Here is a 13,837-nt window from a genome sequence, read left to right on the forward strand (position 1 = left end):
CGAGGGCATGACTCCTCGTGCAAATTAGTCTGAGAGAAGAACAGCTCTGATTTCTAATGCAGCATTCAGTGAACCTTTGATAAGTAACCATCGAGGATATTCATGCCTGATCATCTCGGATAAGACCACGTCAACTCAGTAAGCAGATGAGAAGTAATTTTCCTAAATATTGACTTGTTCCAATGCAAACTGGAATCATCACTTTCACATCTTAACCTGCGCAATTCATAATCTTCAAAAAAAAAGGTGAACCACGAAGCGCATCTTGATTTCATGCAGGACAAATGTTATGTTTGTCACAGGCATGTTTACTGACAACGTCTGGTTCTGTGATGCTAGGGTTAATATCATTGGGTAGCATCTTTTGTGTTCATACAGTGGCTTATCATGCTTGATTATCTCAAAGCACATCACACACTTCATTCAGTTGAAGTTCAATGGATATTATAGTAGGGAATTGTGCTGGTTTTTCTAGTCCAGGCAACATCCAACTAACACCGATGAGGTGAGTGACTGTTTGAACTATTTTTGGGTCTGGAGAAAGGGGAGCAAAGAGGAGTGTTATTCGGGCCATTTCCTATTCTTAAATTAGTGGAGTTGAGCAGTGACCAATTTAAGCAGAAAGGACCTCAACATTATCTGGAAAATGGCGCCCATAATGGTGTGGTGCTTGCTGTGTCCAAGTAGAAATACTAGCCATAGGCCGAGTCTCGGTTCAGCACCTTCAGACATCGAGTTCAGATATGTTATGAAGTAAGCCAGATCAAGATAAGCAGCCATGACTAGTGCCACTATTGCGTACCCCATTGTGATTTTGATCTTACAGAATGGTAGTACTGTACTTTAGTTGACTTTTAGTGACCGTTGCAACAGCTGGAGCTAATACTGTAGATGAAGGTACAGTGGACTGCATGCTACTTTGCATGTGATATTATCCAGCCCCTGAGCTTACATGCATGTTACTTTCTCCACTGCCATGAGAGCACATTCATGTGACATGCTGTGGAGAGCCATGCCATGGGGTGCCTTGACATGGACCAACTCTTAATCCATCCACCCGTTACTCATTCTGCTCTGAGACCAGGGTTGGAGGATTTGAGCTATGGGAGAGATTGAATAGGCTAGGGCTGTTTTCCCTGGAGTGTCGGAGGCTGAGGGGTGACCTTATAGAGGTTTATAAAATCATGAGGGGCATGGATAGGATAAATAGACAAAGTATTTTCCCTGGAGTGGGGAGTCCAGAACTAGAAGACACCGATTTAGAGTGAGAGGGGAAAGCTATAAAAGAGACCTAAGGGGCAACCGTTTCACTCAGAGGGTGGTGCGTGTATGGAATGAGCTGCCAGAGGAAGTGGTGGAGGCTGGTACAATTGCAACATTTAAGAGGCATTTGGATGGGTTTGACCCACAGAGAATGAAACCTGAAAGCAACAACACCCCCAGATTCTATGGACTACCTAAAGCGCACAAACCAGACATCCCACTCAGACAGTATCACTACCAGGGACACCATCACACAAACTGGCTAAAGAACTACACCTGATCAGCGGATCCAGACACTGTATACAGTTAACACAGGAATTCTTGGACATCATCAGAAATATACACATAGACAAGGAAAAAAACTATAGTCTCATTCGATGTAACGGTACTGTTCACCTCTATCGACAAAACCCTAGCCAGAGGAACAATAGCCAACTTGCTGGACATACGGAACAGACAACATGACGGGTAACCTATCAACAAAGCTGGCATACTCAAACTACTGGACCTGTGCCTCACAACACACTTCACATTCAACAACCAAATATATGAACAAATCAACGGCTCACCCATCTCTGGACTCATAACAGAAGCAGTAATGCAAAGGTTAGAACAAACAGTCTTACCGCAAATTCAACCCAAACTCTGGGTCAGATATGTAGATGATACCTTTGTAATCATTAAAAACACATAAATAGAGAACGCACACCGGATCATTAACGCCACACTCACAGGAATCCGATTCACTAGAGAGGAAGAAAAGGACAACCAACTCCCATTCCTAGACGTGATGGTACAGAGAACACCGAACGGAGAATTCACCACAAAGGTTTACAGGAAAGCCACACACACAGACCAAATCCTAAACTACGAAAGCAACCACCCCAACACACACAAAAGAAGTTGCATCAAGACACTATTCAAAAGGGCCACAACACACTGTAGTACACCAGAACTGCAAAAAGAGGAAGAAGAACACCTATATAATGTATTCGCCAAAAACGGACACCCCCGCAATTTCATCAACTGATGCCGAAGGGAAAGACAACGGAATGAGGACATGCCACAACCCAAAGGACTAGTCACACTACCATACATCAAAAACATTTCTGAACTGACAGCCAGATTACTGCGACCACTAGGACTCATAACAGCACACAAACCAACAGCCACTCTCAGACAACAACTCACCAGGATGAAGGACCCGATACCCAGCATGAGCAAAACCTAATGTAGTGTACAAAATCCCATGCAAGGACTGCACAAAACACTGCATAGGACAAACAGGAAGACCGCTAACGATCCGCACCAACTAACCACCATGAACACCAACTAGCCACGAAACAACATGACCAGCTGTCCTTAGTAGCCACACACTCAGATGACAAGCAACATGAGTTCGACTGGGACAACACTACTATTATAGGACAAGCCAAACAGAGAGCAGCCAGGGAATTCCTAGAGGCATGGCACTCATCCACAGATTCAATCAATAAGCACATCGACCTGGACCCAATATACCGACTACTGCAACGGACAGCTGGAACTGACAACCGCAAGTGGCGGAGATAAACCACTATAAATGCCGGAGGAAACATCACAGAAGCGCTTCACAGGAGGCTCCCAAGCACTGAGGATGTCACCTAGACAGGGGACAAAACGTCTGCAACACAAATTCCCAGCTCGGCGAACAGAACCACAACATTTGGATGGGTATATGAATAGGAAGGGTTTAGAGGGATATGGGCCGAATGCTGACAGGTGGGACTAGATTAGGTTGAGATATCTAGTCGGCATTGTCAGGTTGGACCGAAGGGTCTGATTCCATGCTGTACATCTCTATGACTCTATGCTTTCCCCAATTGGATTATAGCTATGGTGCATTTAAGGTTTAAGATGTTCTTTGTAGAATATATGTTGTAATCCCCACTAGTGATGATAACCTAGTTGTTCTGTCCCATGAAGATTACCCTGACTCGACATTTGTGCATTTCGTAACGCCTGAGATCATCTAAGCCTAGTTGACTGAGACAGAGACAGGGTTCCATCTAATAGAAGGGCAACACAGGTGACAAATGCTCTGACTGTGGCCTGCTGAGTAATCCACATCAATCATGTACATGCTGCGATCGTAAAGTGTTCTTTATCGCACCTTGTCGTTTTTGTAGTAATATTGAATGTGCACTTCATTTCCAGTTTAACTTACTGTCTGCTGAACACTAAAATAAAAGCAAAACACTTCAGAGGCTGTAAATCTGAAATTAAATAAAATGAAGTGCTGGAGAAAGCTGGCAGGTTCGTCAGCAGCAGCGGAGAGACAAGCAAAGTTAACATTTCAAATTCAGTCTGACTTTTCTTCAGAAGAGATTGGTTCTAAATCTGGGGCAGTGTCTTTCTTTCTCTGTGGTGACAGTCTCAGAGATAGGAAGGGCGTGTAATTCGGAGGCTGTGGCAGCATCACTGAAGTCTGTCACTTCCTACAGAAGTGAAACATTTTGTGCAAGGCCTTTCAAGTGCCTCTGCTTCAACAGCCAACTCGTTTGTTAGCAAAAGCGCAAAACAATGCGGCTGCCTTTAATTTGATTTTCCTTTTTGTGTTACTTCTTTCGCAGGGAATTGTCAAACAACAAGACACAGAAAAGGAAAATGAGAGGCGTGCCCAGGAGAATGAGATCTGAAAATAAACGGTCACGGAAGTGAGCATTCCATCCCGAAGCGTGACCTGAGTTTCCAATGAGAAACTGGGGCTCTCAACCAAATGCAAAAAAAAGCATATTTTTAACCAGAATATTCAAAATATTCTAAAATAAAGATTCAGCACTTTGGACCACGTGTTATATAAATAACCTCCAGAGTTTAGTTTTGAAAATTATAGGGGGATTGAGGAATACATTTAAAGTGCATATGCCAGACAGTTTCACTGAAGGTGGAGTAATTGCAATTTACCTGCAATTTTAACATAAATGTGCAAAAGCATGGACTACAATTGGCATGATTGGAATTGGGACCTGGATTGTGAAATGTCTGCAGTGAAAATGAATGTTTCAATGAAGTAGTAACCAAGAATAATGCACAAAGCTAACTGCCTGTTTCTTTGTATCAAGCTGTCCATTGCTCACTAATTATTGATATGCATAAGGCACAGTTTGTGGGTAGGACCCATCTTTTTGCACAGGCTGTTCAGAGTCTGTGTACTGTTGCTGCCCCTGCCTCTTCTCTATCCGTTTTTGTTTTTCTTACGCTCTCCACAGTAGCAAGACCATTCCTGGAATTAAGGAAGGTTGAAATCGGTTGAGTTCTCCTCCCCTGAATGCGCTCATTGCGTACAGTGGGCCGGGAGATGTGTCAGATTTCCGGCCAACCCGGCAGATTTTAAAAAGACCACTTTGCCATACTTTAGTGAGGCGCAGGAACGATGCTCCTCCTATTGACTTACAAACCTGATACAAGCCAATGCCTTCAAGAGAAAACTGGACCCGGAGAAGAAAAGAAAATATCAAAAGTGTACATTTGGCAGGGAATTTATTTAAACATGTGGTAGGACGAAGCCACAGCTTATTATTTTTTTGTGAACTCGTGCTTTCAAAGTGAATCAACAGTTTAGGCCTCACTATAGCCACTTGTTTGACTTTCCAAAGTATCTGTTTATTCCACGTCGGTTACATTTTGGATTGTGACCAGACAATTTTAGCCAGAAGCCATAATTTGAATGAGTGCAGCTTGGAGACATGTGGAGAATGAGGCCAAAATAATTGAGCAACTAGGAGTTTGTGTTACAACGCATGTTTAAGTAACATCTCGTAAAAAAATATACACACAAACAGTATAGTAAACTTAATCCATGTTTGTAAATACACTTTTACACTTACAATTACTCACATAGCATTGTAGATGATTGCTAATTTGATCACATCAGCCATTAACATTTTACGAGGGTTTTTTTATTTTGTTGTCTCCATTCACTGCTCAACAGATTGGGTTAGGAGAAAGTGAGGACTGCAGATGCTGGAGATCAGAGCTGAAAATGTGTTGCTGGAAAAGCACAGCAGGTCAGGCAGCTTCCAAGGAACAGGAGAATTGACGTTTCGGGCATAAGCCCTTCTTCAGGAATGAGGAAAGTGTGTCCAGCAGGCTAAGATAAAAGGTAGGGAGGAGGGACTTGGGGGAGGGGTGTTGGGAATGCGATAGGTGGAAGGAGGTCAAGGTGAGGGTGATAGGCCGGAGTAGGGGTGGGGCAGAGAGGTCAGGAAGAAGATTGCAGGTTAGGAAGGTGGTGCTGAGTTCGAGGATTGGGACTGAGACAAGGTGGGGGGAGGGGAAATGAGGAAACTGGAGAAATCTGAGTTCATCCCTTGTGGTTGGAGGGTTCCGAGGCGGAAGATGAGGCGTTCTTCCTCCAGCCATCGTGTTGCTATGGTCTGGCAATGGAGGAGTCCTGCGTGTCCTTGGTGGAGTGGGAGGGGGAGTTATGTGGAATGCTCTGTCCCAGAAGGCAGTGGAGGCCCAGTCTCTGGATTCATTTAAGAAAGAGTTGGATAGAGCTCTCAAAGATAGTGGAATCAAGGGTTATGGAGATAAGGCAGGAAGAGGATACTGATTAGGAATGATCAGCCATGATCATATTGAATGGCGGTGCAGGCTCGAAGGGCTGAATGGCCTACTCCTGCACCTATTGTCTATTATTCCTTCCTACCTTCCATCCATAACCATACTAAATTATAAGTTGTGGTTTCACTACTTAAACATGGAGAAGAGTTAGCTTTTATGATGCATTGGAAACACCAAATGCCGGGTTAATCCATTGGTCACTATATTGTATTCCAGTGTTGTGAGTAGGTTTACTGCTGTTGATACCCAGTGAGAAAAATCGCACCAAACTTGAAGTGCTTTACAGTGCAAAAAACATAATGCATCATGTTCAATCGCTACCAACACCCATAACTGCCTACTTTACCTGAGCATTATACTACTCTGAATGCTGTCTTCAAACATTGCCCAAGACTGAAATGATGGATTATTTTTTAACAAGATTGTTGGTGATCCATAATTCAAATGGAAACGTGATGAAAATTTCATGCAGCATCAGCTAGCAGAGAGATCTGCATTTCAGACCATTGTTAAGGGTATCAAGATTGAGTTTGTTTGAAATGAGGTACATCCAGAGTTTTCATTTAGCAGAGCTGCAGAAAATGATTTTGACATTTTCACAATCATCATTTGTTTAAAACTGAACCCAAAGGAAACTTGTGCATATTGTTACAGTCTTGAGTGCTGCTTTAGCCAATATTCTTCCCTCATAGTTGAAGTGTTATTCAGGCAAAAGTATTCAGTCAGAGTGGGTAAGGAAAGAATGTGTAATTGTACAACCAGTAAGGTTACGGGTTTTGTTTGCTGTAGTTTGCAGAGACGTTTTAAATAGACTTTGCTGAGTAAATAGATTTTATTGGCTATAAAATGGACTCTTAACCCCTGCCGCAAGGTTCATCTCTAACTTATATTTAGACCATAAGACATAGGAGTGGAAGTAAGGCCATTCGGCCCATCGAGTCCACCCTGCCATTTAATCATGGCTGATGGGCATTTCAACTCCACTTACCCGCATTCTCCCCGTAGCCCTTAAATTCTTGTGACATCAAGAATTTATCAGTATCTGCCTTGAAGACATTTAGCGTCCCGGCCTCCACTGCACTCTGCGGCAATGAATTCCACAGGCCCACCACTTTCTGGCTGAAGAAATGTCTCCGCATTTCTGTTCTGAATTGACTCCCTCTAATTTTAAGGCTGTGCCCACGGGTCCTAGTCTCCTCACCTAACAGAAACAATTTCTTAGCGTCCACCCTTTCCAAGCCATGTATTATCTTGTAAGTTTCTATTTGATCTCCCCTTAACCTTCTAAACTCCAATGAGTACAATCCCAGGATGCTCAGCCGTTCCTTGTATGTTAGACCTACCATTCCAGGGATCATCCGTGTGAATCTCCGCTGGACATGCTCCAGTGACAGTATGTCCTTCCTGAGGTTTGGGGCCCAAAACTGAACACAGTACTCCAAATGGGGCCTAACCAGAGCTCTTTATAAAAGTCTCAGTAGCACAATGGTGCTTTTATATTCCAATCCTCTTGAGATAAATGGCAACATTGCATTCGCTTTCTTAATCACGGATTCAACATTCATGTTTACCTTTAGAGAATCCTCGACTAGTACTCCCAGATTCCTTTTTACTTTGGTTTTTTGAATGTTCTCACCGCTTAGAAAGTAGTCCATGCTTGTATTCTTTTTTCCAAAGTGCAAGACCTCGCATTTGCTCACATTGAACTTCATCAGCCATTTCCTGGACCACTCTCCCAAACTGTCTAGATCCTTCTGCAGCCTCCCCACTTCCTCAGTACTACCTGCTTGTCCACCTAACTCCGTATCATCGGCAAACTTCGCTAGAATGCCCCCAGTCCCTTCATCCAGATCATTAATATATAATGTGAACAGCTGCGGCCCCAACACCGAACCCTGCGGGACACCGCTTGTCACCGGCTGCAATTTCGAAAAAGAACCTTTTATCCCAACTCTCTGCTTTCTGTCAGACTGCCAATCCTCAATCCATGTCAGTAGCTCACCTCGAACACCATGGGCCCTCACCTTACTCAGCAGCCTCCCGTGTGGCACCTTATCAAAGACCTTTTGGAAGTCTAGATAGACCACATCCACTGGGTTTCCCTGGTCTAACCTACTTGTCACCTCTTCAAAGAATTCTAACAGGTCTGTCAGGCACGACCTCCCCTTACTGAATCCACGTTGACTTGTTCTAATCCGACCCTGCTCTTCCAAGAACTTAGAAACCTCATCCTTAACGATGGATTCTAGAATTTTACCAACAACCGAGGTTAGGCTAATTGGCCTATAATTTTCCATCTTTTATTTTGATCCTTTCTTGAACAATGGAGTTACAACAGTGATCTTCCAATCATCCAGGACTTTCCCTGACTCCAGTGACGTTTGAAAGATCTCAACCAACGCCTCCGCTATTTCCTCAGCCACCTCCCTCAGAATTCTAGGATGTAGCCCATCGGGGCCAGGAGATTTGTCAATTTTAAGACCTTTTAGCTTTTCTAGCACTATCTCTTTTGTAATGACAACCATACTCAACTCAGCCCCCTGACTCCCTTTAATTGTTGGGATATTACTCATGTCTTCCACTGTGAAGACTGACGCAAAGTACTTATTAAGTTCTCCAGCTATTTCCTTATCTCCCATCACTAGGCTTCCAGCATCAGTTTGAAGTAGCCCAATGTCTACTTTTGCCTGTCGTTTGTTTCTTATGTATTGAAAGAAACTTAATATCATTTCTAATATTACTGGCTAGTCTACCTTCATATTTGATCCTCTCCTTCCTTATTTCTCTCTTTGTTATCCTCTGTTTGTTTTTGTTGCCTTCCCAATCTTCTGATTTCCCAGTGCTCTTGGCCACTTGATAGGATCTCTCTTTTTCTTTAATACATTTCCTGACTTCCTTCGTCAGCCATGTCTGTCTAATCCCTCCCCAGATAATCTTTCTTTTCTTGGGGATGAACCTCTGTACAGTGTCCTCAATTTTACCCACAAACTCCTGCCATTTTTGCTCTACTGTCTTCCCTGCTCGGCTCTGCTTCCAGTCAATTTTCGTCAGTTCCTCTCTCATGCCCTCATAATTACCTTTATTTAACTGTAACACCATTACATCCGATTTTGCCTTCCCTCTTTCAAACTGCAGACTGAACTCTACCATATTATGATCGCTGCTTCCTAAGTGTCCCCTTACTTTAAGATCTTTTATAAAGTCTGGTTCATTACATAGCACTGTGTCCAGAATAGCCTGCTCCCTTGTGGGCTCCATGACAAGCTGTTCCAAAAAGCCATCCTGTAAGCCTTCCAAGAATCTCCTTTGTTTGGATCCACTGGCAACATTATTTACCCAGTCCACCTGCATATTGAAGTCTCCCATGATCACCGTGACCTTGCCTTTCTGACATGCCTTCTCTATTTCCTGGTACATGTTGCGCCCCTGGTCCTGACCACTGTTAGAAGGTCTGTACATAACTCCCATTATGGTTTTTTTGCCTTTGTGGTTCCTCAATTCCACCCACACAGACTCCACATTATCCGACCCTATGTCATTCAGTGCCAAAGATTTAATTTTGTTCTTAATTAACAAGGCCACCCCGCCCCCTCTGCCCATCTCCCTGTCTTTCGATAAGTTGTAAATCCTTGGATGTTTAACTGCCAGTCCTGACCCTCCTGCAACCATGTCTCTGTGATGCCTACCACATCATAATCATTCACGATGATCTGTGCCGTTAGTTCATCTACTTGGTTACGAATGCTACGAGCATTCAGGTAAAGTGCCTTAATGCTAACATTCTTATCATTAGAGATATTGGAAATCATAAGATGTCCTAAATTATCCTTCCTTTTTGTTGCATTCTTAATCTGCCTCAAGTTTAAATCTGCCTGGACACATGCTATCCTGCTGCTTGTCTTTCCATTTAACGCCATACTCCCTGTTGCTTTCACTTTCCCTTCTCCCCCAACTCAGAAGTTTAAAGTCCTACTGGCCACCCTATTTATCCTCTTCGCTAGAACATTGGTACCAGATCAGTTCAGGTGGAGACCGTCCAACGGTACAGATCCCCCCCCCGGTTCCAAAACTGATGCCAATGCCCCATGAAATGGAATCCCCCTTTCCCACACCAATCCCTTAGCCACGTGTTTACTTCCCTAATTTTCTTGTCCCTATGCCAATTGGCACATGGCTCGGGCAGTAATCCGGAGATTATGACCCTCGAGGACCTGTACTTCAATTTCCTTCCTAGTGCTTGATAATCCCCAAATAGGTCCTCCACCCTAGCTTTGCCTATGTTGTTAGTCCCAACATGGACCACAACAACTGGATCCTCCCTCTCCTGCTCCAATATCCTTTCAAGCCGGTCGGAGATGTCCCGCACCTTGGCACTGGGCAGGCAACCCACCATGCGAGACTCCCGATCCGGCTTGCCTAGGATATTATCTGTCCCCCTAATTATAGAATCCCCTATAAAAACTACTTGTCTTTTTGCTCCCCCCTCTTGAATGGCCTTCTGCACCATGGTGCCGTAGTCAACTGGCTCTTCCTGTCCAGAGCCCTTTTCCTCATCCATATAGGGAGCAAGAATCTCATACCTGTTGGACAAGATCAAGGGCTGAGGCTCCTGCACTCCTGAACTCAAGTTCCCCCTGCCTGCCTCACCTACAGTCACACTCTGAGGTCCCTAATCACTAACTGAATGTGAATTGCTTAATCTCCCAGGTGTGACTGCCTCCTGAAACAAAGTGTCCAGGTAAGTCTCCCCCTCCCGGATGTGCCGCAGTGTTTGAAGCTCAGATTCCAGATCATCAACTCTCAGCCGGAGTTCTTCCAACAACCAACACTTGCTGCAGATGTGGTCACTGCCGTTCACAATGGGATCAGCCAGCTCCCACATCATACAGCTACAGCACATCACCTGCCCAGCCATCTCTGCTTAGTTAATTACTTTATTACTTTGTATAGGTTTGAGTTAAAATACTTTCTGATACCTCTCTGCTATAGTCTTTTTCTAAAAACCAATTAATAGATGACCAATAAAAAGTGAACTTTCCTTCCTGTCTGCTCCTCCGGTCCACGTCACTTCCTCCGCTGCTGCTCGCACTTAAAATGGCCGTTGGCGTCGAAGGGTGAGTATTTATACTCACTGCTTACCTTCCCGGCTACCCCTCTGGTCCCTGTCACTTCCTCCGCTGCTCCCGCTCCTTCTGTGAAAGAGAAAAACACCGCTGCCCGCTACCGGTAAGTAATTTTAATAAAAACTGCCTTACCTTATCTGCAGTCTTCCGAGTTTGTCCTACCTCCGCTGCTGCTCGCACTATTTATGAGCAATGCTTCTCATTCTTTGATAAACTTTCCAGCTGGTCCCTTGACAATGTCCAACACGCAATAGCCTGTAATTGTACTTCCTAAAATGGCATAGCATTCATGTTTGTTAATCTTTTACTTACTTTGCTCCTGGGGATGTTAGTCAGGGCTACACCATCTGTGCTGTAATATCAGAAGCATGTGTTGGTAATAGGAATACAATTTGTGCGCATACCTGTTTGTAATAATTCCGTAGATTTGAAATGAAATAAGAATAATGATTATGATTTATTAGAAAAGACAGTTTGAAAAATAAAATCTTCAATATTTCTTTGCTAAGCTGGAATACTTTCATGTAATTGTTTCTCTCTGTTTAAGTAAATAATTTTTAAACCCCAGCTTGTGCCACTTGAATTAAGCGGATGATTTGATGCAAATATCTTTATCTCATCTTTAATAATTTTAAAAAGATAAAATATTGGAAACGCAGAACTAGTGGGGAAGTAAACAAAGTTAACCTTTTCAACTCGATGAGCACTTGTCAGGTCTAGAAGACAACAGAGATCACCAGCTTTTAAGAAAGTACCCAGCTGGGGGAAGAGGAACCAAAAGTAAGATTTGTTGTATCATGAAGGCCAGGAAATGTTTCAGTGACAAAGATGACGGTACAACACAAAAAGGCAGAGATGAAAAATATCTAGAGACAAATGGTTACAGCAGAGTTAGTCTAATCTGAGGCAGGCTCACTGGACCTGAAATGTTAACTCTGACTTCTCTCCACAGATACTGCTAGACCTGCTGAGCTGTTTCCAACAATTTCTGTTTCTGATTTCCCTTGTCTGCAGTTCTTTTGGTTTTTATAGGGTTGTCAAAGAGACTATCTAAATGCAAGATGGTTCTGCTTTGTCCTCCATCCCTGGGATCCATTCTCTTTCAGTTGAACTTCCACTTGCTCAAGAGGGACCTTACCACCACTACCTTGGTGGCAGTTATGAATATGCCAGCAATGTCCACATCCAATGACTGAAAAAATAAATAAACCTGATAACAATGGAACTGGCAGTAATGAATCTTGTTGCTATTAAAAAGGTATATGATCAATAGACTTTTGAAACCCCTATGTCTGACATGCAGTTAGAACATAACTAATCTGCATTTTAATTCTATTTTGCTTCCTTTAGATGAATGACTTTTTCCACATCCTTGCTAACCTCTTTTGAACTTTATGACGGGTTTAGTTGCAATGGCTACATTTTCAGTATTAAATTCTTGTCTAATATAAGATGGAAAGTGGTCCATGTTTTATACATGCTTTTCCTGACCATCATATCGATGAGCAAAGCCATGAAAACTGGAGTTCTGGAGCACAAATGTCTCTAGTCAGCTAACCTTTCACCTATGTCTATTTATCAGGACTTTAGAGAGTCGCTTATTGTAGTGTCAAATGCTCATCTTCCTCTTGTGTAGTCTTCCCATTCTTATGTACATTTTTAAAAAAATTATTCATTCCTGGGCCATAGGTTTCACGGGCTCGGCCCAGCATTTATTGTAGACCTTGAAGAGGTGGTGGTGAGCTGCCTTTTTGAACTGCTGAGTCCATGTGCTGTAGGTATTATAAAGTTAATTCTGGATTCATTGGACGTTGCACCAAACCACCCAAAATGAGACATTCCTAGGTTTGATTCAAGGCCTATACCAAGCTGGCTAATGTCAACTGGGTTCTTGCAACAATCTGTCAGGAACTTTCTTCTAAAAGTTGAAAATGTGAACATTGGGTGAGGACACGACTAGCCTTGGTCCTGATATCTTCTATGATCAAGCTTCCTGTCAGCATTTGCTACTGGAGATCTCATATAAAGAATGGCCATTTGAACAAGGTGTCACTAATGGTAATTCACTGCCACCCTCCTATCGTGCCTGCCCCTACCCCCCCCCCCCCCCTCCAAATTCTCCATTACTCTGGAGTATTGCACCATAGTTGCTGCATAACCCCACATCCTGTGGAATTTGTGTCTAAGTTTCTCCTCATTTAAGGTGGTTAAAAAAAGATGCAATCTAAGGCAATAATGTGATTTCCCCCCCATGTGTATTTCCCTTAGTTTTGATTGCAGCTTTTATAGACCAATATAGGGAATTTTCCCCTCATTCATTTCATCAAATCCCTAGAGTGTGGGAGCAGGCCTTTCAGCCCAATGAGTCTGCAACAATCTTCTGAAAGGCATCCCACCCCCATAGTCTATCCCTGTAACCCCACATTTCTAATGGCTAATCCACATAGCCTCCTCATCACTGGACACTATAGGCAACTTAGCATAGCCAGTCTACCTTATCAGCATATCTTTGGACTGTAGGGGGAAAAAACACAGAGCACCCGAGGAAAGCCATGCAGACACGGAGAGAATGTACAAATTCCATACAGACAGTTGCCCGAAGGTGGAATCGTGTACAGGTCCCTGGTGCTGTGAGGCAGCAGTGCTAACTGCTTAGCCAGTGTGCTGTCCATTAATAGCACAAAATAGATGTAAGGCATTGTAACTCAGCAAAAATTCCGTATGTAGGGTCTGGGCAATGGCAGAATGAAGCCTGCTTTAGGAGGATGGAAAAGAATTCAGATCATTGTCATACATCAGTAGCCAAAATATTCAAATATTCTGACTGCATTTCGCAAAAACTC

General features: G+C 43.3%; 1 protein-coding gene across 1 annotated transcript in view; it reads left to right on the forward strand.

The window, feature by feature from the left end:
* The window catches only part of rad18 (RAD18 E3 ubiquitin protein ligase), a 306,334-nt gene extending 294,773 nt beyond the window's left edge, over nt 1-11,561 (forward strand). Inside the window, exon 13 of the mRNA XM_072582676.1 lies at nt 3,876-11,561. Within this exon, the coding sequence (XP_072438777.1) occupies nt 3,876-3,963 (88 nt within the window). The 3' untranslated portion in view covers nt 3,964-11,561. The remainder of the gene's footprint in view (nt 1-3,875) is intronic.
* The last annotated feature ends 2,276 nt before the right edge of the window (nt 11,562-13,837 follow it).

Source organism: Chiloscyllium punctatum, chromosome 12, assembly GCF_047496795.1.
Source record: "Chiloscyllium punctatum isolate Juve2018m chromosome 12, sChiPun1.3, whole genome shotgun sequence".
Classification (NCBI taxonomy): Eukaryota; Metazoa; Chordata; class Chondrichthyes; order Orectolobiformes; family Hemiscylliidae; genus Chiloscyllium; species Chiloscyllium punctatum.